The sequence below is a fragment of the Armigeres subalbatus genome, chromosome 3 (genome assembly GCF_024139115.2).
Source record: "Armigeres subalbatus isolate Guangzhou_Male chromosome 3, GZ_Asu_2, whole genome shotgun sequence".
NCBI lineage: Eukaryota > Metazoa > Arthropoda > Insecta > Diptera > Culicidae > Armigeres > Armigeres subalbatus.
In genome coordinates, this window is record NC_085141.1 from 83083192 (window position 1) to 83108660 (window position 25469).

The following is a 25469-nucleotide window of genomic DNA, read 5'->3' on the forward strand; positions in this document are numbered from 1 at the left end:
GGGATTGACACGAGTGGTACAATAGACGACATAGATATTATGGCACGTAGCTTTGAGAAGATGGAGGAAGCTTACATCAGACTGAAGAGGGAAGCCAAGCGGATCGGACTAGGCATCAATACGTCGAAGACGAAGTACATGATAGGAAGAGGTTCAAGAAAAGACTATGTCAGCCCCCCACCGCGAGTTTGAATCGGTGGTGACGAAATCGAGATGGTAGAAGAATTCGTATACTTGGGCTCACTGGTGACTGCCGAAAATGATACCAGCAGAGAAATTCGGAGACGCATAGTGGCTGGAAATCTTACATACTTTGGACTCCGCAAGATGAGTAGGGTTCGCCGCCGTACCAAACTGACAACTACAAAACGCTCATTAGACCGGTAGTCCTCTACGGACACGAGACCTGGACGATGCTCGTGGAGGACCAACGCGCACTTGGAGTTTTCGAAAGGAAAGTGCTGCGTACCATCTATGGTGGGGTGCAGATGGCGGACGGTACGTGGAGGAGGCGAATGAACCACGTGTTGCATCAGCTTTTGGGAGAACCATCCATCGTTCACACCGCGAAAATCGGACGACTGCGGTGGGCCGGGCACGTAGCCAGAATGTCGGACAGTTACCCTGTGAAAATGGTTCTCGACAACGATCCGACGGGCACAAGAAGGCGAGGTGCGCAGCGGGCAAGGTGGATCGATCAGGTGGAAGATCACTTGCGGACCCTCCGTAGACTGCGTGGTTGGCGACGTGTAGCCATGGGCCGAGCCGAATGGAGAAGACTCTTATATACCGCACAGGCCACTTCGGCCTTAGTCTGAATAAATAAATAATAATAGCTAAAGCCGGAAGGGTACGATGGTCAGGTCATGTTGCAAGAATGTAGGACAGCAACCCTGCAATGATGGTGTTCGTTTTGTCGCCTATATGGATTCGCATTATGCGTTTTTCACAGTGCACTATATGTTTCGTATTTGACGTTCGTCCATTGTTACGTCATCTGTGTTTCTGTGACACCTCTCTTTAGTCCCTAGCCTACATAGCGTGTTTGCCTACATAATTGGCTTTCCTATAAATGGTATATCATATGCATTCGCATTGTGTGACTTATCTAGTAAATTTTATGCTTCGCGTTTCATTGCGTTTTACAAAATGCATCGTATGCATGTATTATTGATTGTATCCTCCTTCTCCAGAAACCTGTTCCATCCTCTTTTCCAACTTCACTTCCTCTTCCTTTCCCCTTTTTCACTTCCTTTTCCGTCATTTAAATGATGAGAAAGGCCAGTGAAGGCGATGGCACAAATCTCCCAAATTGAGGGGAACGTGCCTCTTGAGCCGAGGTTCTGATACCTGATACCATCACCCTACGCAGCCAACCACCACTGAACTACAGTGTCCCACCACCAGAGGACCGATTAAAAGCCCTTTGAACGGACATTAATTTGTTGCGTAAGGTGACCATTGGGTTAGATGGAAGGTCACTGGCCGAGGGACGAGAACATGAACCTTATTAATCTACGCATGTTACAACTCATATGTGACCAGATATAGTTGCATACAAGTTGCTGCAACCATTTTTGTCTGCTTTGTGCAGCTCGGGTATATAAACATATTCAGTCCAGAATTCTCCACTAAAACCCAGATTAATATACCTAGCGGTGACGATGCCTTTCTCAATACAATCCCTTGATTTTGTATTAGTGTGATACACATATTAAATAATTGCCTACATTATGGCTCTTGCAAACGCTGTAAGGCAAACAATCAACCAACCGTATATGGTTCTACACTCCATTTTCTTCGTAAATTTTGAACGCAATGACCGATCGTGATTATATTCAATAGTGATCAACTAGGGTTCGTCCCCCGTCGAATGCAACTTGTTGCGAAAAAATCGGTTAAGAATTATACTATATGAAAAAGTGGCTAGTATTTTTTTGGTTTTCGTGTGCACACACACACATACACACGGACACAGACATTTGTTCAGCTCGACGAGCTGAGTCGATTGGTGTATAACATCATGGGTCTCCGAGACTTCTATAAAAAGGTCGATTTTGGAGTGAAATGATAGCTTTTCGGTACAACTTTGTTGTACCAGAAAGGCAAAAAAACATCTTAGATCAAGAAAGTTGAAAATCCAGGAAGATAAAGTGGACAGTGGAAGTAGAGACGGTGTGGTGAACATCAGGTAACCAAAAGTGACCTCCTAGTGGCGAGCAACCCCGGAAGACAGTGAGATGCCATCACTAGTTGCCGACGTTCTGGGACCAGCCACCATTGATGGAGAAGAAGAAAGGGAAGGTGTGGTGGAGAAAGGAAGATGAGACCCCGAAGAAAAAGGTCAAATTAGTAGATAAGGAAGTGGGGAAGATAAGGAACGGAAGAGGAAGAGAGTGAGAAGAGTGAGGCCGAATAAAGAGTACTGTCCTGTTGTAATACTGTGGACGCATGGGCGTCATTGGTAGTTACAAAATACAATTCAAACTATTGTTTTTCGATCATTAAGATCGGTTTCGTCTACAATATCTTTACCATACAATTTATTGTTCGACGAAAAAAGTGTATGGAAAAATCTCAAATATTGTATAGTTACGACACTTAATAACCCGTATATTCTATTACGCAAACTTCGCTTACAATTCAGTAAATGTTTTATATAAATTGATTCTAATGTATTTCTATGGTTGCTTCTGAAATATTATTATCAATTATGACAAGGAGTGTACTGATAGCTGTACATAAAAAAATTATTTAAAGCTTTTTAGGCTGCGAACCATTTCACCGATTTGTTTAACTTTTTCCCATCGTGGTTAAAATTTTACTCCGAATCGGACTCATTTGAGTCTTGACAGATTGAAAGTTTAATCACAGATAACAGATATTTAAGCAAGAGCAAATGTTATTGAAAATCTTGTGAAAACTTTTGAATTGATATACGTTGACTCACTACTGCCATCTACTCAACTGATTGCGGAAGTACAGACGAACGCAACTGGCTGGCAATTATTGAACACAGTCAATACGTTTGACAGCTGAATTTGTGCTGAGTTTTACACTAAAATGATCGCCGCGCCATCTCCAAATGATTGCCAATCGTATTCCTAATGTTAAATACATTTGAATCAACGGTTGCGGATGTTTACACACGCATCGGATACCAGCCTCAATATCTGTTATCTGTGATTTAACTGCCGAATTTAACCGTGCTCCCGAACAGGGTTATTTGTACACTTGCCTTTAAGCGCCTCAAATATACTCGTTTAAGTAGAAAACCGGAATACGGGACTAGCGAAGTTTTTCTCGCAATCCGTACGTTAAACCTAACTTCGCTAGTGGCGCGCTAGTCTAATTAGGGCCTGAACGGAACCGCAAAACTACTCAAAAGTGAGTTGTTTTCACTCAAAACCGTAGTTTGGCTCCATAACCCAATTTTGAGTTTTAAGTTTAGTTTGAATTTTGAAAAGTACACCTATGTAATATATTATAAATTGTATAGGTATAACTACTGTCCTGCCATAATCTGAAAAAGTGACGTATACGCCATTTTCCAAAAATGGTGTTAACGAGACTACTCATCGAGCTCTTTAACAGAAAAATAGAAAACATGCATGTTGTAAAATGGTTGTTACGTCACTTTTCCAGATTACGGCAGTGTCGTTGTCGTTGTAAAAAATACTATCCAAACTGCAATTTAAATAATAGTATAAATTCTTTATTCAAATGACATAGCAAAACATATTTACTATAGTTCTATATTTGATCATATTTTTGCTCCATGCTTGAACGATATTAAAACTCTACATAATCTCATAAACCATACGCCAATCTTATCTTTCATTCATCAGTACTGTTCTCCCTTCCGTACGCCTGTTGCAACGAGCTCAACGGATACAAACTGGACTGGTTCTCGGCATACGGTGGTGGAGGAGCTGTCGGTTGATCCCGATTCAGTCCCTCTGCCAGTTTTGCCACCCCGGTGGACATGGCAATCTCCAGTGCCTCCTCCGTTTTGGCCCCGACCGAACCAATGATGACTGGAATGTTGAGCTGAATCCTTTGCGTTGATAATTTCGGCTTAACCAGGATGTCTATTTCGTATCCAATTTTCATGATCTTGCTCTGGCGGTCTTCCGTCGGAGTGATCGGTCCGACAAGGAAATGTTTCTCGAATTTTGCGTTTGTCAGTTTGGCAACAGCAGAAGTTCTCTGCAATTCTATGGTCTCTTGTTTGATTAGCTTGTTTTCAGCGAACAGCTGAGTGTTGTCTATGATCTGCACCTGACTTAAGAACTTTACTACTTTTTGAAATTTTACAATGATTTCGGAGACATCCTCCTTGCTAAGGTTGTCAACCTCAATTAGGACATCTATCGATTCACCCGGAATAAACAGGGTCTTGGGAACGGTTGCTTTCACCATCAGCGGAGCTGACTTGCAGATCCAACAGTAGAATCTCAATTGATCTTCCATTTTTACGGGTTTCTTCAGATTTGCGTTGCTTTCGTCAAAATCGGTTTTAGCCAAAACGGTAAATGGAATTTGAAAGTTATGGTCGTACTTCCAGGGTCGCTCGAGGGTCACTTTTACGAGGTATCTTACATGACCGTATTTCCCTTCCATTGAGGTGGGAGCCAATGGCGGAACATTGAACCGAAAGTAATAGTGGGTGGTTCCAGTTGCAAGGTCTAGTGGACTGCCAGTTTCCGATCCAATTAGATAAGATTTTTGTGATATATATTCTTCGCGGCCTTTGAACTGAGCTTTGGTTTTCTTATTTTTGGGACCGTGAGGAACCTTGTCGTCCCAGAAGGTTTCAGCGAAGCCAGTTATGACCAAGCAAATTCCTACAATGAAAAGTACAACGCAATTTAAAGTGACTGGTGTATTTTATCTGGCGTTACATACCTCTAACTTTTTTAGCTTGAGTCAATGTCAGACTAACTGACCCCGAAGCTGCATCTCCCGCTTTGAAAATTCCATTGGGATTATTGTCAAAGCGAATATCGCAATTGACACGTTTGGATGATTTTTCCTTGGGCATGATATGTTCAGCACATATTGTTCGAATATCGTTCAGCACTAAACTGAACTCTAGCCAAGGAAATATTTTATCTAAATGTCAGAGCTTCTCTTATCACGAACGTAATCGACGGAGGGATTACTTGCAACATGTTAGTATGCTTCTGTTTTGTGAACAAAATAATTACTGATTTCATCGTTAACAGTAGGGCAACTGACTCATACGAAAGATTTGGTGATTTTCACCTGCTATCGAAATGTACCTTCCATGAAAAGCTGAGCTCCTGTTATTGGTGATACAAACTACCGTCCCCCATCAATTCAACGGAATGTGGCTCATGTGAGTGGTTCATTATTTGGGATGTTTACGCTAGAACTAAAAGAGGTATTTAGGGGAGACACGGGCAGCTCAACGTGAACGAATGTAAGATGTACTGAATGATATTCTAATGATGATGATTACGACATTTCCGTCATAAACCTACAAATGTTTAAGTTATGCGAGTTATTTTGAATTAGTCAAGGTAACTCTCAAGGATTTCAAATTCGAAAACGAATTAGTTTAGTTTCCATGTTGCTTTTTGCTCAGTCCAATAATCTTTTTATTTTATGTCTACATAAAAACATTAAAAATGTTTCTTTAATGTCTACTGATTTGAGAATTATCTCAAAATACGCTTGTTGGGTGAACATTCATTCATTTATTTAGTTTACATCTAAACAGATAACACTGAATCAACAATTTGACGCCACAATACACGGTTCGAAGCCGCATCTCTCCATCCTCGGATACGCCCCACGCTCGCCAAGTCGTTTTGCACCTGGTCTGCCCATCTCGCTCGCTGCGCTCCACGACGTCTCGTACCTGCCGGATCGGAAGCGAACACCATCTTTGCAGGGTTGCTGTCCGGCATTCTTGCAACATGTCCTGCCCATCGTCCCCTTCCGGCTTTAGCTACCTTCTGGATACTGGGTTCGCCGTAGAGCTGGGCGCGCTCGTGGTTCATTCTTCGCCGCCACACACCGTCTTCTTGCACACCGCCAAAGATGGTCCTAAGCACCCGTCTCTCGAATACTCCGAGTGCTTGCAAGTCCTCCTCGAGCATTGTCCATGTTTCATGTCCGTAGAGGACAACCGGTCTTATAAGCGTCTCGTACATGACACATTTGGTGCGGTAGCGAATCTTTTTCGACCGCAGTTTCTTCTGGAGCCCGTAGTAGGCCCGACTTCCACAGATGATGCGCCTTCGTATTTACGACTAACATTGTTATCAGCCGTTAGCAAGGATCCGAGGTAGACGAATTCCTCGACCACCTCGAAGGTATCCTCGTCTATCGTAACACTGCTTCCCAAGCGGGCCCTGTCGCGCTCGGTTCCGCCCACAAGCATGTACTTTGTCTTTGACGCATTCACCACCAATCCAACTTTTGTTGCTTCACGTTTCAGGCGGGTGTACAGTTCTGCCACCTTTGCAAATGTTCGGCCGACAATGTCCATGTCATCAGCGAAGCAAATAAATTTACTGGATCTGTTGAAAATGGTACCCCGGCTGTTACACCCGGCTCTCCGCATGACACCTTCTAGCGCAATGTTGAACAACAGGCACGAAAGTCCATCACCTTGTCTTAGTCCCCGGCGCGATTCGAACGAACTGGAGTAATCGCCCGAAATCTTCACACAGTTTTGCACACCATCCACCGTTGCTTTGATCACTCTGGTAAGCTTCCCAGGGAAGCTGTTCTCGTCCATAATTTTCCATAGCTCTACGCGGTCTATACTGTCGTATGCCGCCTTGAAATCAACGAACAGATGGTGCGTTGGGACCTGGTATTCACGGCATTTTTGAAGGATTTGCCGTACAGTAAATATCTGGTCCGTTGTCGAGCGGCCGTCAACGAAGCCGGCTTGAAAACTTCCCACGAACTCATTCACTAATGGTGACAGACGACGGAAGATGATCTGGGATATCACTTTGTAGGCGGCATTAAGGATGGTGATCGCTCGAAAGTTCTCACACTCCTGTTTGTCGCCTTTCTTGTAGATGGGGCATATAACCCCTTCCTTCCACTCCTCCGGTAGCTGTTCGTTTTCCCAGATTCTGACTATCAGTTTGTGCAGGCAAGTGGCCAGCTTTCCCGGGCCATCTTGATGAGCTCAGCTCCGATACCATCCTTACCAGCTGCTTTATTGGTCTTTGGCTGTTGAATGGCATCCTTAACTTCCCTCAAGGTGGGGGCTGGTTGGCTTCCATCTACCGCTGAACTGACGTAGTCATCTCCTACGCTGCCTTGACTTTCACTGCCTGTACTCTCAGCGCCATTCAGATGTTCCTCGTAGTGCTGCTTCCACCTTTCGGTCACCACATTGGGTGAACATACGACTGGCTTATCGCAAATCCTTCTCTATGGTGACGGATGTTTATAAGCCATGTTACAAAAGAACATTTTGTTACATCAATCATGTTTATAATAATAATAAATTCCTTGAATAATATTCGGAGTACAATAAATTATGTGTAGCAAATTGAGCGTATTTCTGAGGTAATTTTCAAATATCAATATACTCATCATATCCATGATGTTTGCTCAATTTTGAGATTCGCTGTAATTGATTAAGATCAACATTGTAAACAAACGATCCACCTATTTAAACAAAAACAAATGTTAAAATCAATGTTCATTTCTGTCCAGCAAAAAAAAACAAAAAAATTACTGAAGCTTGAGTTTTATAAGCATCAGTCGTAATGCATGGATTCCGCTAAATTCCACTCTACAAAACACGTCGTACAACAAATCGTAAGATTCCAATCAACATGCATTTCCTGTCTCTGAACATAAATCTTGAAGATCGACAACAGAATAGTCAACATGGGTAACCGTAAAAAATCGTCCCAACATCACCCAAAATTATTTATCTCAATCTGTGCGAGGAACTCAAACCTGTGTGGTCTACGCTAAAAAGTTTCAGGTTGTAAAATCATCCTCATCAAGGCGAATGTTCATGCGGTCGATAGTCTGAGGATGGCCAACAGGCCAATAATGTGGCTAACTTTTACAATTTTAAATCGAATCAAATAATTTTAGCTGTTTTTAGATAGTGAATCGTCCACTGTTATTTTCTAGAAGATAGGCATCCGTAAAAATGGTAAATGTAAAAAAATACCCAGAATCTAGAGACCTATAGGTTCACTGGAAGCAGAGAGTTGATAACAACCAACCCTAGCCGTCCAGAGCATGAAATATTCATCTTCCTGAAGCAACTTCACCCCGAATTTTGACAAACGTCGCATGAATATTCAAAACATAGAATGACTTACTCAGTTTACTTTTTCATATATTCACTCATTTGATTACTACTGTGTACGGTCACGGTATACAGAAAACAAGGTAGGCTCGATAGAAAAATGACACTTCGAATGTGACGCATGTTTTATCGCCACATGTTGGAGTACCAAAGTAAGCATGCTGCGACCAGGTGGGTGGCACGACGCCATGTTTTTGCAGCCAACATCTCAGTGTAAAATTCATGATAGTATGTGTTTTGTTTACAAACATCACATTTGATTCCCATTAGGATACAGAACTGTCAGTGGGATACGGTCGCGCAATGTTGGCTGCAAAACAAACCTATTGTGTGAGATAGGGATGCCACCGGGCTGGCTGCGACCGTAGAGCATCGTCTCTGTCCAGCTTGTGCGAAGATAGCAGTGACGTCACATGTTTACATTCAAACTTGCCTTGTTTTTTGTATGCCGTGGTGTACGGTAACTGCGCGCGAACAAAACATAATTAGCCTTGACTATGCTGACATTTGCTGCTAAAAATGCACCTTAAGGTGACACGGGAAGCACAAAACATGATCAACTCGTCATCATTTCATCATTGAATGCTTAATTTTTTTCCTACAACAAATATGATTTTGGAAAAGTATCACTGGCGCGTGCTTACTAGCAATCTGCATACTGATACATTTACAGTTACATCAAACAACTGAAAACCGAAATACGCCGCTCCAAAGTTGCGAGGTAATAAAGCTAGAAAGAGACAAAAGATAGGAGAAACAACACGGTGTTTAGTGCCTCCCGAGTCACCTTAATTGAACGTCGAGAATAGATCTATGTGTGTATTCATTTAAAGCTTCAGATATGTGTTCAGTTTTACGGTAATTTAATAATTTGTGAAATTTAAATGAATACTCACTGACCCATATTTATTCCGAAAGTTGACAGTGCAGAGCCGAATATGAATAGTGCTGTCCAATGAGCAGCTCGAAGTTGTTCCCGTCCTGCTCGTTCTTTTTTGTCAACAAATGAGCATGAGCAGGACAGGGAGAAACTTTGAGCTACTTCGAGCTCTCATTGGACAGCACTAATATGTTTGGAAATGAAGTGACAAAGAAGGCCGATGGACTTCATAAAAAATAATCGATAATTTAAAGCTCTAGGCAGTACATACCATCGGGACCGCTTTGCGATTTGGGCGTAACTTATTTTGTAAACAAACATTGGAAGGCGAATTCCTACCAACAAGCATTTCATGAGGAAACCACGGTATGGATCCGATAGATTAAGCTTACCTCTACCAGATAAGGGAATTAGTTTAGGATGAAAACGCTTGCATTCTCCGGAATTCATGAAGCAATGTTTGTTTACAAAATAAGTTACGCCCAAATCGCAAATCAGTCCCGCCATGTTTCAGTTTCCAACTTTGAAAGGCATTGGAATTTAAACACCTGAAGTAGCAAAAAGTACACGTGAAGTCTGCCGGTCGCACATCGATTAATCTACAGAGCATTCCATACTTCCTGGCAAATTTTCTTGATAACGATGTCAATGTGTATGTCAAATTTCAGCTTGTCATCAATAATCACGCAAAGACATTTAATCTCACGCACGCGATCAATTGCCTCATCATCAATTCCTATACTCGATTTCACGAAATCACTATCTAGGTTTCGAGACGAGACAGCCTCGGGCTGAAAGTCTCGATAATAAAGACAAAAAAAACTATCTAGGTATTTTGTTTAACTTATATGCAATTTACATAGCTAAAAGGAATACTCACCAGCTCAACAGGTTTTCTTTTAACATGCGCTTGATGGGGAAGCGTCATTAACAGTATAATGAAAAAATAAATTTCCCCATACTAATTTGCATGCAAACTTGAAACGGCTTGTGCTAAATCAGTTTTAATCCAAATGAGCTCAAATTTTCAGAGGACACTCAAAACATGGTAAAGAATCAGATGAGCACTGTGGAGCAAAATCGATTTTTTGAACCACCCTAGTATAGATACTATATACCGGTCTAACGAGCGTTTTGTAGATATGTTGGTAAGGTGGCGAATTAAATCCTATCAGAACGTCTTGCGCAGTCAAAAGTACGTACGATTTACTGGTACGATGCGTCACCCAATTTCGTTGTCCTCTTTTGAGCCTCTTCCTATCATGTACCTTACTTCGACGTGTTGTTCACTGGTCTTATGCTCATTGCTATCATGACTCTCATTGCCTCTCCAGTCTGATGTAGCCTACATGTAGGCTTCATCCATCGTCTTTACGTTGCGGAACAGAAAATTGTTAGAAAGTTTTTAGGAGGAACTATCATAGTAGCCTAGGAAAAAAATTTTAATGTGCCATAATTTGCTTCCACAAACAAAAAGTTGGCATTTGTACGACCGCGCATCACTCAAGAATAGGCAGCCAACTTTTGCTAATTTCTAGATCAACATTTGAAAGGGGCGTAACAGCCAAAATTTATTCCTTCTGATTCTCCGTCTACATATAAAGCTATATATATGGACGAAGAATCAGAAGGAATAAATTTTGGCTGTTACGCCCATTTCAAATGTTAGTCTAGATTTATATTCGTTTCCTTCTTCTATTTACGAGGAAAAATGTTGTGATTAAACTGAAATCCTTTGAAGATCAATGCTCAATCTTTTTGTTACCGACAGGGTACCCGGGTACCTTTTTCGTTTTCAAGTGAAATTTTTTTGGGGTTTTAAACATCGCAGGAAATTGAAATTCCGTGACATCTTCAAACTCGGCAAAATTAAGGTTTGGGTGGTACGAAAATGAAAATCCAGTAAGGGGGGGCTTTAGGAGGGGCTTCTGAATATGTTTACCCCGTAACGTACCGACAGGGTACCAGGGTACCCACGTTTTGGTATGACCATAACTTCATCAGTTTTCAACCGATTTGGACGATTCCGTTCGCTATGGATTAAGAAATTCATCCAAGCAATATGGGTATCAAAATTCTTGGAATTGTTCCGGAAACATATTTTCCATGTAGTTGAGACCATAGGATGGATATGAACCGGAACGGTCATTCTGGAACAGGTTCCCGAAAAGCCCGTAGGGGCCAAAAACTCATTTAGAATAAACCCTAGCAATATGGATATCAAAATTCTGGGAATTGTTCCGGAAACATGTTTTCCATGTAGTTGATACCATAGGATGGATATGAACCGGAATGGTCATTCTAGAACAGGCCCGTAGTGGCCAGAAACTCATTTAGAATAAATCCTAGCAATATGGGTATCAACATTCTTGGAATTGTTCTGGAAACATATTTTCCATGTAGTTAAGACCATAGGATGGATATCAACCGGAACGGTCATTCTGGAATAGGTTCCCCGAGGGTCCGTAGGGGCCAAACACTCATTTAGAATAAACCCTGGCAATACGGGTATCAAAATTTTTGGAATCATTCCGAAAACATGTTGTCCATGTTCTTGAGACCATAGGATTGGATATGACCCGGAACGGTCCTTCTGGAACAGGTTCCCGGAGGGCCTAAAGTGATGATGACACTACCATCTATTGTAGCAAGGCACCTGCCAGTAGCACTGGTCATATCTGACGAACAATTTGATCCTGTTTATATCACTGTTTTTATTTCATCAAGCTCCTATATGAAGGGCCAAACATAGGTGGGGTGGTTCCATAAGCAGAAACAATTATGCGAAATCCACGGGATGAGTAGAGAATCTCCTTCCAGAAGACAGTTCGTACAAACAATAATACAAACAATCCTTTGTTTCCTAGATTGACCCAACAGATGGGGAGAATAGCCCGCACTTTATCCACAAGATGTTAACAAAAGGAAGTTGGCAATCCCACTCTTCCTATCCAAAACGCTTCAATCGGGTGCCCTGATGGTTTTTTTATGGTTTATAATCATATAGTTTCAATATAAATTGATAAAGATATACAATGGAATTCTCTCACCAAGTTTTAATTCGTCTTAATGTCCTGGAAGAGTGAGATCCCTTCTTCGACTCCGTTGTTTTTTTTATTTATACTGTCTTCTGGTGATAGATTTAATAGATTTCTTGATTTCTGAAAAGATGAAATAAAAAGACGGAAGGCAGTATCATACATAATAACATGAGTGTTTATAACACAACAATCGTGTTTAGCCCCAAAATGTTGAATGCACTATATTTGGATCAATCTAGTGTGGTGCTCCATTGGTAATATCCCAATTTTATCAGCCCCTGTTGAATTTTGGGATGATGAAACAGGTAATGAAACAAAATCTCATAATTTTGAAATATATTTCACAAATATATGTAAATCCTTGGCGATACATAATGCGTTAACAGTACACGTTATTTCTTATGGAAAAGACTTCAAATCCTTTCCAGTCACTGATAAACGATGTTGAATAAGCAACTGACGGTGGAAATATCGTTAGTTGTTTACAATATTATTTACGAAAATAGAAAAGTCAACTTAATTTTTAAAAAATAGATGTGACTTACTCAGGCAGAAAAACGTTATATCGGTTCAAAACTGAATAATTTTATTTATTCAAAATTTAAAAACAGTCATTTACGCGTATTTGATCACAAAAATCAACATTATCAGACAATCTTGAATAAAATCACCGCTCTACAAGTCCTTTGCATAACATATTTTGGAAATCAGTCCCTGTAGTTAGCTATTGTCAAATGAAGCAAACTCTATTGAAATAATGAAAGCGGTATTTTTGCCTTTCTCGTATACTAAGTATACGTAAAGGCTATATGTTCGCTCCAAAAATGAACTTTTTATAGGAGGCCCGGAGACCCATAGTGTTATATACCAATCAACTCAGCTCGACGAATTGAGGTGATGTCTGTGTGTGTGTGTGTGCGCACCAAAAGAGCAAAAAGTTTAGCTCACTTTTTTTGCACTTACCCTCAACCAATTTACTCGCAACAGGTTGCATTCGACGCAGTATACTGCCCCATTGTTTGCTATTGAAAATTATACGGATCGGACAATGGGCTTGGAAGTTATGGCCAAAAAACTTTTTCTCATAAAAAAGCGCGTAAAAAAGTCTAACTTACTTTTAATGCACTTACCCTGAACCGACTTCCTCGCAACAGGTTGAATTCGACACAGAATCTTGTCTCATTATTTCCTATTGAAAATTGGCCCGATCGGACGATGGGCTCAGAAGTAATGCTCAAAATACTATTTTTTTACATCACGAGAAAGGCATCATCACCGCTAGGTGGATTAATCTGGGTTTTTTCTTTGTCTTTACCTATTAATGATACGTTCAGCCCTAGGCTGGCTCGTCTCGTTGCTGTAAATTAAAACTTATTTAATATGCGTGTATTGCCATCATAATGTTCCCGTGATAAGAATAGTAAAATAATTATCTCTTATAAGAATAATATATAGAAATGTGCGAAATAGTATAATGAATATTACAACTATAATGATTATTATAAGCAATATAAGCCATACTACCAGTCGAATCGAAACATCAAAACTATCAACCGGATCGCAAACAGTAGTTGTATGAGAAAAACCTGTATTGACTGGAGGTAGAATGAATCGTCAAAGTGGTTGGGCAAGGTGAATTATTCTAAGAATCAAAGGGATTTCATAATTGGTAGTCGCGAAATTTACTTAGACGAAGTATAATTTAGTAGGAGAGAGGATCGACTTTTCATGTCTGGATGCTCAGTTCATTTTTAGTTGACTCAGCCAAAAAATAGCCAGAAAATAGATCATAATATCACCTACATAATTGCTAAAATTGTGTACGAGCAGCTTGCTTTGAAGCGTAATTTGGTTTACCAGTTTATGTCAACTATAAATATTTGTAGATGATTTAGAATGGATTGGGATTGAGAGCGTGGAACCTTATACGTTGAAATTATTCAGATTTTTTGGAAAATTTGCCAAACTCTTTCTTTCCCATATCGCATCACAACATGAACATTGACGCTCACATTAAGCAATTCTACAATGCGATGCTTCTAAGCTCTAGCAATGCTTAGTTATATGATAAATGCCTAAAACAAATTCAGATGTGTTTGGAACAGGGTCATTTTTTACGAACCTGTATAGGGTTAAAGCAGGTATTTTCGTCTTTTCGTCATAGTCTCAAAAACCAAAAACGAGAAACCTTTTTGACAAACTCATCGGTATCAGATCGTAAGCTCAGGAGATACGTTCTGCTATAGTGGAGTTCTAGCAAAAGGACGTTCCTTTCGATGATTTTAGCTCCTATGACGATGGACGGAAATACCTGTCGTGTCCCTACCTCATCCATTTCTGTAAAACAAGCTTTTGTCTTGTTTGGAAGTTCAGTGATAAAACCTACCTCACACTACACAAGGTTTCCGAGTATTGACGCTTCGGGAACACAATCATCTTCTCTGGAACCCACGCACTGAACTCTACTTTGAGCTAATCTCCAAACTTATATGTATATCCTTTCGCTATAAAAAAAAACTTCATGATTATGAACACCGAAAAATTGACGGACAGAAAATTTTCTTCAACCACTTGCTTCCGTGACATACTTCGTTCCAACTCATATGCACATTCTACGAATGGTGCAATAAAAGCCTATTGCAACTGAATGTAATAAAATGTAACCTTATATCATTCAGCAGAAAAAGAACAGCATCAAATCTCTCAATTACATTAGGAAACCAGGTTGTAGAGAAATGCGATAGAGTTAGGGATTTAGGAATTATCTTGGACTCCAAACTAACGTTCATCGACCATTACAACACCATTATTCATAAAGAAAATAATATGATGGGTTTTATAAAACGTTTCTGCTATAACTTTCATGACCCATACACAATTAAAACATTATATATTGCTTATGTAAGGTCGATACTGGAATATTGCAGCATTGTATGGTCTCCATTTTCAAAAGCACACGAAGAAAGATTAGAATCAGTAAAAAACAATTCCTATTATTTGCTCTTCGTAAATTAGGTTGGACAACATTCCCACTTCCATCATATGAGGCACGCTGCAAGCTTATAAACATTCAATTTTTGAAAGAGCGTCGTGAAACTGCAATGGTTTCATTTATTAACGATATAGTTTCGCAGCGTATTGATTCAACAAACATTTTATCGAAATTAAATTTCTACACACCATCTCGACAACTGCGTCATCGACATACATTTTTAATTAATCACTGCCGTACAAATTATGCAAAATTCGGACCTCTCAATCAGATGATGGCCATCTATAATCAACACTGCGAAACTATTGACTTTCCAATGTCTCGGCAAAACCAATTCGAAACCTACACATCTAAATTTACATTAAATCCCAAAATTAAACACTACTTAACCAAACTATTTTTATTTTTATACACTATAATACCGTATTTATAGCATTAAGAAAATAAAGAAAAACATGTATATTGTATATGTACTAGTCTACGTCGGTTGACGAAATAAAATAAATAAATAAATAGAGTGTGCGGGGGTACTGAGCCAGATCAACATCAACATCCGATGAAGAATATTTAGGAGTAATGAATTTCTGCGCATACCGGGTACAAGGACTAACTATGGCTTTAACTCTCCTTTATTGAGCATGTGTCGAATTTTTAATAAGTGTTTCAATGTCTTTGATTTTAATTTGTCTAGGGATACTGTCAAGAAAAATGTTTTACGTTTACTGTCTCGTGGTTGATTATTATGTTTTGTTAAGTATATTTCGGTGTATTTAAATATAAGGTAAATTTGTCATTAGGAATGTATTATTCTTTTGGTAGAAAAGATGAGAAGGTTTTGCGCTCTCTTGAGTAAGAGTTTACAATATTCAACTCAAGAGAGCTTTTTCCTGCTCCTAAATAAATAAATAAACATAGAAAAGTGTTATCTCTATCGCCCACCATACTGACACAGACAGTCATGGTTTCTGATGCGTTGACCGACCTCCTGCTGCTCTGTCTTCAACACTTAGGTGGTGTTCGTTGTAAAATGAAAAGCAATATTATCGATTTATCGCCGTTTAGATTTGATTACTAGCTGTCTATAATGTAATTTTCCTGTGCGTTTCGCTTCTATTGATTAAGCTATTATTCTTCTGATTGAACGTCGGCTCAAAAAAATAGAAGATTTGTGATATCCTCAAGTACTGAGATATTGATCACTTATATGACGTGAAGCAAACCCGTGAAATAAAGGTAAAAACCGCCTTTCAACTTTCCGTCTTCTCAAAACAAGCAATACTTGTTTCCTGATACTGCATTGTTCCAACGGATCAGCAGTTCACTTTAACACTCCGTCTACGGGATCTGGTCTCAATTATTCGACACGCCATAGGCCCAACGATTAGATGGCGACTGCGATGCTCAAAACCCATAAAATTACACATGTCAAACCGTCCGTGCTATTTATGGCACGGCACTATCCCGTGCTCCGGTCGTGAGCCATATCTGGCAGCTAGCCTAGGGTCGTCCAACATTTCTTCCACGACACGAAGCGCGCGCGACCGTTGCATGATCATTATTATTAGTAACATTATTATTATTCTCCATTACAGTATTCCAACTTCACCTGCAGCTGTGTTATTATTTTATTAGTCGCCCCCGTCGTATATCTTAGCATTGACGGGCAGCTCTTTCGGCTTTACTTGTCTCACCACGATGAGGCACTTTAGCCGCGCACAAGTCATTTCCCTGATCATCATCGACTTCATAACAAGTCTGTCAACGCAACAATTGCCGATAAACTTGACATTACATTATTCAGATACTTTTAATAATGTTGGAATATAACAGTAGTATCGTCAAGGTAGATTGGAAAATAACGGAGTAAGGTACCACATTGCAAATATTTTGCTCTTCATTAATTTCATCTCAATCGGTTGTAATTAGCCTAATACTGACCCTAAAAGTGTGAAAACTATACACATTTAAGAGCACAGCCAGGTGCAAACAGTTACATATCAACATTCCTCCCATTTCTCCAGCAATGAACAGCAATTTTCAAGCGCCCCTGGAAAAGATTTGGTGCTTAGCACTCCAAGTGAGGCCCCCAAGTGGAGTATAGCAACACAGCAGATGTAGCTCCTCACTGTTCATTGTGTCACACAGAGGCGGACCTTCTAAAAAACCTGGATAGAAGCATTATAATGTTTTTTTAGGAGTGAAATCAAGTCTCGAGATACTCATCAAACTTCATATATACAGGGTGTTCGGTTCCTCAGTGCAAATATGTTGGGGGCTGATAGATCATCATATTTGATGAAAAAAATTGTTCTACGCATATGCTCAAATCTCAAAGACTACTGAGTTATCGTATTTTTTACTGTTTTCGTACATAACTGCCTTAAATTGATCATAACTTTGAAATTATGCTAAATAACCTAAAGCTACTATCTCCATTGGAAAGCTTATGAAATTTTCTACATGTATGCTGGCTTTTAACTACGGAAAATTAGCTTTTATAACATTTGTGAAGCGAAAATGTGAAAAATTTGTATCATTCTAATGGTTTTCCTTAATTTTCCGATAAAATACGTAGTTATGTGCACTGTTTTGTTTGACCAATACATACCTTTTGAAATACTCTACCACTCTGTCTTTGATCCCAACTTCCTATCTCGTTTCAATTCGCTGCAATTTCAATAATAACATATCATGTTGTGTCCTGAATTAACAGTTCACAAAATCACGAATGTAGAACCACTGTGCTAATGTTGACGTCTCAGGTTCCCGGAGGGCCTAAAGTGACCATTAATTCATTTGGTAGAAACCCTAGCAATATGGGTATCAACATTCTTGGAATTGTTCTGGAAACATATTTTCCATGTAGTTGAGACCATAGGATGGATATCAACCGGAACGGTCATTCTAGAACAAGCTCCCGGAAGGCCAGTAGTGGCAAAAAATCTAATTTAGAATAAACCCTGGCAATATTACAGTAAAACATCCATGAGTCGATATTGAAGGGACCATCGCCTCATGGAAATATCGAGATATGGAAAAGAAAGTTCTTGGAAAGCTTTTTGAAGGAAGAATCACAGTGACCCAGAAAATATGTATAATTTGCTTCCATGAGTCGATATCGAGACACAGAACATCAACTCATGGAGGTTTAAATGTAGTATCAAAATTCTTGGAATTTTTCCGGAAACATGTTTTTCATGTAGTTGAGACCATAGAATGGATATCAACTGGAACGGTCATTCTGGAACAAGTTCCCGGAAGGCCAGTAGGGGCCAAAAACTCATTTAGAATAAACTCTGGCAATATGGGTATCAAAATTCTTGGAATTGTTCCGGAAACATGTTATTCATGTAGTTGAGACCATAGGATGAATATCAACCGGAATGGTCATTCTTGAACTGTTTCTCGGAGGCCTAAAGTGACCATAAATTCATTTAGAATAAACCCTGGCAATATAATAACGTGACAAAAGCGGGACGTGATAAAATCGGGTCGAAAATGTGATAAAGTCGAAGGTAGATAAAATCTGGGAGTGACAAAATCGGGTCAACACTGTGTAACTTTTCACTTCTCTCTTCTCTCTTCTCATTTCTCTCATTTCACTTTTCACTTTTTACTTTCCACTTCTCACTGCTCACTTCTCACTATTCACTCCTCACTTCTCATTCGACCCAATAACCATTCGGCCAAACAGCCATTCATCCTGATGACCCAACATCCCATCTCACCAGTTTGTGGCCACTTTAGGCCCCACTGGAACCTGTTCTAGGATGACCAGTTCGTTGTCAAAGCATCTAATGGTCCAATTACTTATCGGATCATGCTTCCGATACAATTTCATGAATTTTGATACCCACATTGCCAGGGTTTCTTCAGAATAAGTTTGTGGCCACTTTAGGCCCCACGGGATTCTATTCCAGGATGACCGGTCCATTGTCAAACCATCCTATGGTCCAATTACTTATCGGATCATTCTTACAATACAATTTCATGAATTTTGATACCCACATTGCCAGGGTTTCTTCAAAATGAGTTTGTGGCCACTTCAGGCCCCACGGGAACCTGTTCCAGGATGACCGGTCCGTTGTCAAACCATCCTATGGTTCAATTACTTATCGGATCATGCTTCCGATACGATTTCATGAGTTTTGATACCAATATTGCCAGGGTTTCTTCAAAATGAGTTTGTGGCCACTTTAGGCCCCACGGGAACCTGTTCCAGGATGACCGGTTCGTTGTCAAACCATCCTATGGTCCAATCACTTATCGGATCATGCTTCCGATACAATTTCATGAATTTTGATACCCATATTGCCAGGGTTTCTTCAGAATAAGTTTGTGGCCACTTTAGGCCCGACGGGAACCTGTTTCCGGAACAACCGTTCCGGGATTAATTCATAAGATGGTCCTGTAACGTAGTTAAGTTATATTCTTTAAATTTCCAACGAAGTTTATTAGTCATGACGCAAGAAATCTTCATTTGGTTGAATATATATCTTCAATTTACACATACTTTGGGACTTGGCACAGTAAATCCGGAATTCCGGTAGCCAGGTAATCCGAATCGGTTTCAAGTAACATGTATCTAATAGCGGGTACGTTCCTGAATCCGTAGCAATCAAAATCGCCATAATCGGTCAAAACTGACAATGATCATCTTAAGTCCGTGGGTACCCGGGTACCCTGTCGGTCACGTAAGGGTGTTTTTGTCGGTAATAAAAGGGTTAAACTAATAGGAAACATGTTATTACAAAACTGTAAAAAAATGAAAATTATTCTGAAGAACCAATTTGTTTTCTAGATAAATTATGTACAAATTGTATCCGAAAAAATGATCAATTTTTCGCGAGATAAAGTTTGCCGGGTCAGTATTAAAATAAATTAAAAAATGTATCCTTCATCATAAAAAAGTCACTTTGTCACAATAACTTCTAGCTACACCGTGCTGCCTAAATAACAGAAGCTATATTGATATGAAAATAATCCTTTATCGATGAAAGAAAAACTATTCAATGCTTTGACGCTATTATGTTATTTACAATTCTATCAATTTCAAACTCGGGAATTAATCAAGCAAATGGAACTAAATCTGGCATGTGGAGGTTTTGGAAGGGAAGATATGTTTTTGTGGCGTTTTGAAACCCCTCCCCCTTCTGGATAGGGTGTCTCCCATACAAATGAATTAGAAATTTCTGCATAACTCGAGAACTGATCGTAGAATAACTCAATTTTAGACGAAACAAAGTTCGTCGGGTCTGCTAGTCTAGTATTAATATAAAAAAAAAACCTGACTAATCCACCTAGCGGTGATGATGCCTTTCTCGTGCAAATAAAACATTGTATTTTGTCCATAACTTCTGAGCCCTTGGTCCGATCTGGCCAATTTTCAATAGGAAATAATCGGACAGAATTCTGCGTCGAATGCAACTTGTTAGTTAAAATCCGGGCCTTCTATAATACTTTGTATACTTTGTAAAAGTTAATACTTAAATACTTTGTATACGAGAAAGGCAAAAAATCCATAAATTTCTAAATCTAAAAAAACAAAAATGTTTAAACCTTATAATCCAAAAACTGTAAAATCCCAAGACAAAAAAAAATCTAGAAATTGGTGGTGGTTTCATTAATATTGGAAGTATTGAGGTTTTAATGGAATTTTTTGAAATTGACCTTCAAAAATTTTGTTTTCTCAATCGATTCTTTATTTTATTTATGGTGAACTTTCCCAAAGAACGCATATCGGGACTGATTTGCGATTTGGGTGTAACTTATTTTATGAACAAACATTGCTTCATGGATTCCGGAGAATGCAAGCGTTTTCATCCTGAACTAATTCCCTTATCTGGTAGAAGAGGAAAGCTTAATCTGTCGGATCGATACCGTGGTTTCCTCATGAAATGGTTGTTTTGGCAGGAATTCGTCTTCCAATGTTATTTACAAAAAAAGTTACGCCCAAATCGCAAAGCGGTCCCGATATGTTTTGAAGCCTCTAAGTATTTTACTTTATTTAAACGTAGAAGTCACTCATTTTTCAGGCACTTATCCTTAACCGATTCACTCGCAATAAGTTGCACTCGACGCAGGATACTCTACCATTGTTTCCTATTGAAAATTTGTCAGATCGGACTATGGGCTCGGAAGTTATGGACAAAAATACCAATTTTTAATAGAAAAATTTAGTAAAAAAAATGTCACTAATTTTTCAGGCACTTACTTTTAACCGATTTACTCGCAACAACTTGCATTCGACGCAGCATACTCTCCCCGACGCAGCATACTTGTTCCCTAATAAAAATTAGCCAGATCGGACTTTGGGCTCAAGAGTAATGGCCAAAATACTATTTTTATCATGCACGAAAAAGGCACCATCACCGCTAGGTGGATGTTGCCGGTACGCTCTTATTTGGTGAGTAAAATTTTCAACCAATGTCAAATTACCACAATACTGATTTATTTTGCATTAGTATAGCGCAAATTTTGAAAGTTCACGCTTTTACAGGAGTAAATTATGAAAAACGCCCATGCCACTCAATAATCCAACATGATATAATAATGAAAAACCCCAGATTAATCCACCTAGCGTTGATGGTGGCTTTCTCGCATTTAGTTAAGACACCAACATCATGTTCATGGTTTATATGGTCCGATGTACCATTTTCTTCATAACTTTTAAACGCAATGACCGATCGTCATCAAATTCAATAGTGATCAACAACGTTTTGTCCCCTGTCGAATAAAACTTGTTGCGAGAAAATCGGTGAACGATTACTATACGAAAAGTTGTCTAATGTTTTTCATAGCTTTTGTGCACATACATACACACATACATACACACGGACAGACAGACATGTGCTTAGTTCCTCGAGCTGAGTCGATTGGTATACTGCCGCTAATCGCAAGTCGAGCACATCTGTATATGGGCCTCCATATACAGATGTGCTCGACTTGCGGTTAGCGGCAGTATATAACACTATGGGTCTCAGAGGCTTCTATCAAAAGTTCGTTTTCGGAGTGAAATGATAGCCTTTCGGTACAACATCGTTGTACGAGAAAGGCAAAAAAATAAACGAACTACTAATTAAAACTAAAATTTTGCACTTGATTCCATGCTTTAAATTTACAATCCTATGAACTTTTTTTTCAAATGGTCGTAATTTATTCTTACATTGATTTTTTGGAACGGCGATTGTGCCCTTCATTCAAACTATTTTAGTAAGCTTATGTCCTCAACATAAAGAATAGATTCCGGTTTATCTGGTAGTAACGTCAGTTGTAGCAGGTTCCAAAATTCAAGGTCAAATAGTCATATTTGACAAAAGTTGCTAGAATTAGATTTCCGATCATACAGTAATCAGTAATCGATTAATTAGTGTCATTTTCTCATTTTCTTCATTATCTCATTTCCGAGCGTGAGTTTTAAAATGCGTTGTATGGTGGACTTCTAGTGCGAAGGTTTTTCTGCAACTCTGCCTAATATTTTGTTGTTTGAGAAGGTCCTTCGTAGCTTAGTATGGAAAGCACCTGTCTAGCATATTGGTTTTGTGGCATCAAACCCCACCGAAGGAAGTGGTTATCCTCCAATACATTTTTGAACTGAAATCTACCACTACGAAATTTACGGTCATCAAGCTCAAGCTCAAGCTTTGCCTAATACTTTGTTGTTTGAATTCCACTAATAAAGGAGTTATAGTCCTAGTTGCAATAACTCAAACAAATGATTGAAGTTTTGTTATCATCTGTAACTAGCGCTTTAAGTCCGTTATAAGTGGAATTGAAACAACGGACTTTTAGGCAGAGATATAGGGCCCTCCTTAGCCGTGCGGTAAGACGCGCGGCTGCAAAGCAAGACCATGCTGAGGGTGGCTGGGTTCGATTCCCGGTGCCGGTCTAGGCTGCGAGGCGGCTCTGTCCCAGTGTGGGGATGTAATGCCAATAAGAAGAAGAAGAAGATAGAAAAACCTTCACAACTAGAAGTCCACCATAAAATATGTTCTTTAAGTGTTATATATGATTGCATTGAAACAATGAATAATATAGTGATTGTAATAGTTTTCTTATTATTTACAGACATGGGTCAAAATGCTGCAATATACTACGTTTACGCGAATCAAGTACACCTTGCGGAAGAAACGGCTGATTTTATTGGAGCAATTAAAGATTTCTTGTGTGTTCAACAACTTCAAGTACCTGAAGACCGTATCGAAGTTCCTGAAGTTTGTACAACAGTACTTTCTGAAGATAATACTGTCATCTGGATCGAAATTAAATGCGTATCGAGAGAGAATCAACAGCGGGTTGTACAAACGTTGATTGAAAACTTGAGAAGCAAAAACTGTTCCAAATCATAATTAGCCATGACAACAATTTTATCAAACATAACTACAAGTGCGAAAAAACAGAATCGGATAGGCAGGCCCCACAGAGAGGTGATGATTCTCGCTTTGTTCTCGTTCTTTTTGTGTTGGGAACTTTGCCAATAACATCCAGGTTTTATGATAAAAAATGCCTTATTCGGCCCAATATCAACTTTTACTATTCGGCAAAATTGAAATTTTGCTTTTATTCGACCCGAATATTCAGTGCTTCTCTAATCATGAGGCTAACACGATGATACTTTATGGAAAGTCGAGACAATTTCCAAACCGAAATTGCCTAGACCGGCACCGGGTCACCAGGAATCGAACCCAGCAACCCTCAGCATGGACTTGCTTTGTAGCCGCGCATCTTACCGCACTTTTAAGGAAGGCCCTTATTACGACCTGTAGAAATTTTCAACTGCACAGTAAACAATATATTTTATACCTGAATGTGTTATAAATTTTAAACAAAATATGTTATTTCTGTGATAAAATTGTAGCATAATTTGAAAGCTTTTTGTTTCAAATTGTGAAATTTTTATATAAATTATATTTTAACAACATTCTGCACCAAGTTTCGGGCAAATATTGTTACGGAAGTTTAGGATAACATAATAACATATTTACCTACTTACTAGTGGCTACCGCTTCTGCCTTATAAGCAGGAGGTCGTGGGTTCAAATCCAGGCTCGTCCATTTCCTACTTTGTATTTCTATCTTAGTTCTTTCTGTGTTTCACGTTCTTCCAAAACGATTCCTACTGTTATAACCTTCCACACAATCCCAAAAAAACCTCCCGTGGTACCTATGAGAGGTCGTAGAGTTCTCTGCATCTTTCTTAAGTAGGTGTCCAACTAACCATCCTTCCTCTTCCTCAGCATTCGCAAGGACGTGGCCAAGACAGATCATTGGACAGACTATTGGAGAGTGCAATGCTTCCATCTAAGAGATAGTGATTACTCCCAAATCAATATCTGAGGTAACGGATGAAAGTAATGCTACTCCTCATACAATAGCAACTCATTAAAACGGTTGATTACAGATTGATGTTCTGACTGAACTTCTGATAAGTTTGTTGTTGTCGATTTAACTTAAGTGTTTTTTTTTTCAAAACTACTCAAAATGTGTTTCAATTTAATTTTAATCTATTTACATAAAAATGAATTTCTGTCTGTATGAACCTTATAGACTCCGAAACTACTGAACCGATCGGCGTGAAAATTTGTTTGCAGAGGTTTTTGGGGCCGGGGAAGATTCTTAAGATGGTTCAAGACCCATCCCCCTTTTGGAAAGGGGGGGCTCCCATACAAATGAAACAGAAATTTCTACATAACTCGAGAACTGATCAGATAATAAATTAATTTTAGGCGAAACGAAGTTCGTCGGGTCTGCTAGTTAACAATAAAGGAACACTAATGAACTGTTGAGAAGTAGTGCATCCCCAAATTTAGGACTATCTCGCATAACAATTTACGGTCCAAAAAAGTTAAATAGCTTACCCATTAGCCTAAAAACAATTTTGAACTAAATGCCATTTAAAACTAAACTTAGAAGCATGTGATGAGGAACGTGAACGAAAATCTTCTCTAAAAACGTCAACCATTTCAATTTGTATTGCTGTAGGTTTTTCATTTGTGAGTCTCTTCAAAGAAACCTGGTTCCACTGAGATTTCATAAAGTTTAATTACGCAATAATTGGATCTTCCCTTTCATTAAAGTTTAAAAAAGTAATTTCCATTTTCTGTTTCTGGAAAGATTGAGTATAAAGTGTTTGTCAAAAATACAAATGATCAATTGGCAGATATTATTTCTTGAATATTACTCTTAGCTTCATTGAGACATCAGGCATCAGACGACGATTATAATTAAATAA

The 25469-nt window shown here is 39.2% G+C and overlaps 3 protein-coding genes across 3 annotated transcripts in view; 1 reads left to right on the top strand and 2 right to left on the bottom strand.

Moving 5' to 3' along the window:
• LOC134222516 (TATA-binding protein-associated factor 172) overlaps window positions 1–25469 on the bottom strand; it is a 277075-nt gene that overhangs the window by 85001 nt on the left and 166605 nt on the right. The gene's annotated exons all lie outside the window — the stretch shown is intronic.
• Window positions 1–25469, top strand: part of LOC134222525 (arrestin domain-containing protein 17-like) — a 54866-nt gene that overhangs the window by 13788 nt on the left and 15609 nt on the right. The gene's annotated exons all lie outside the window — the stretch shown is intronic.
• Window positions 3694–5183, bottom strand: LOC134220203 (arrestin domain-containing protein 3-like). The gene is made up of 2 exons (XM_062699186.1): window positions 4909–5183; window positions 3694–4847 (listed from the first exon to the last, which is right to left on the bottom strand). The coding sequence occupies exons 1-2, from the start codon at window positions 5042–5044 to the stop codon at window positions 3838–3840; spliced, it is 1146 nt and encodes a 381-aa protein (XP_062555170.1). The 5' UTR covers window positions 5045–5183; the 3' UTR covers window positions 3694–3837.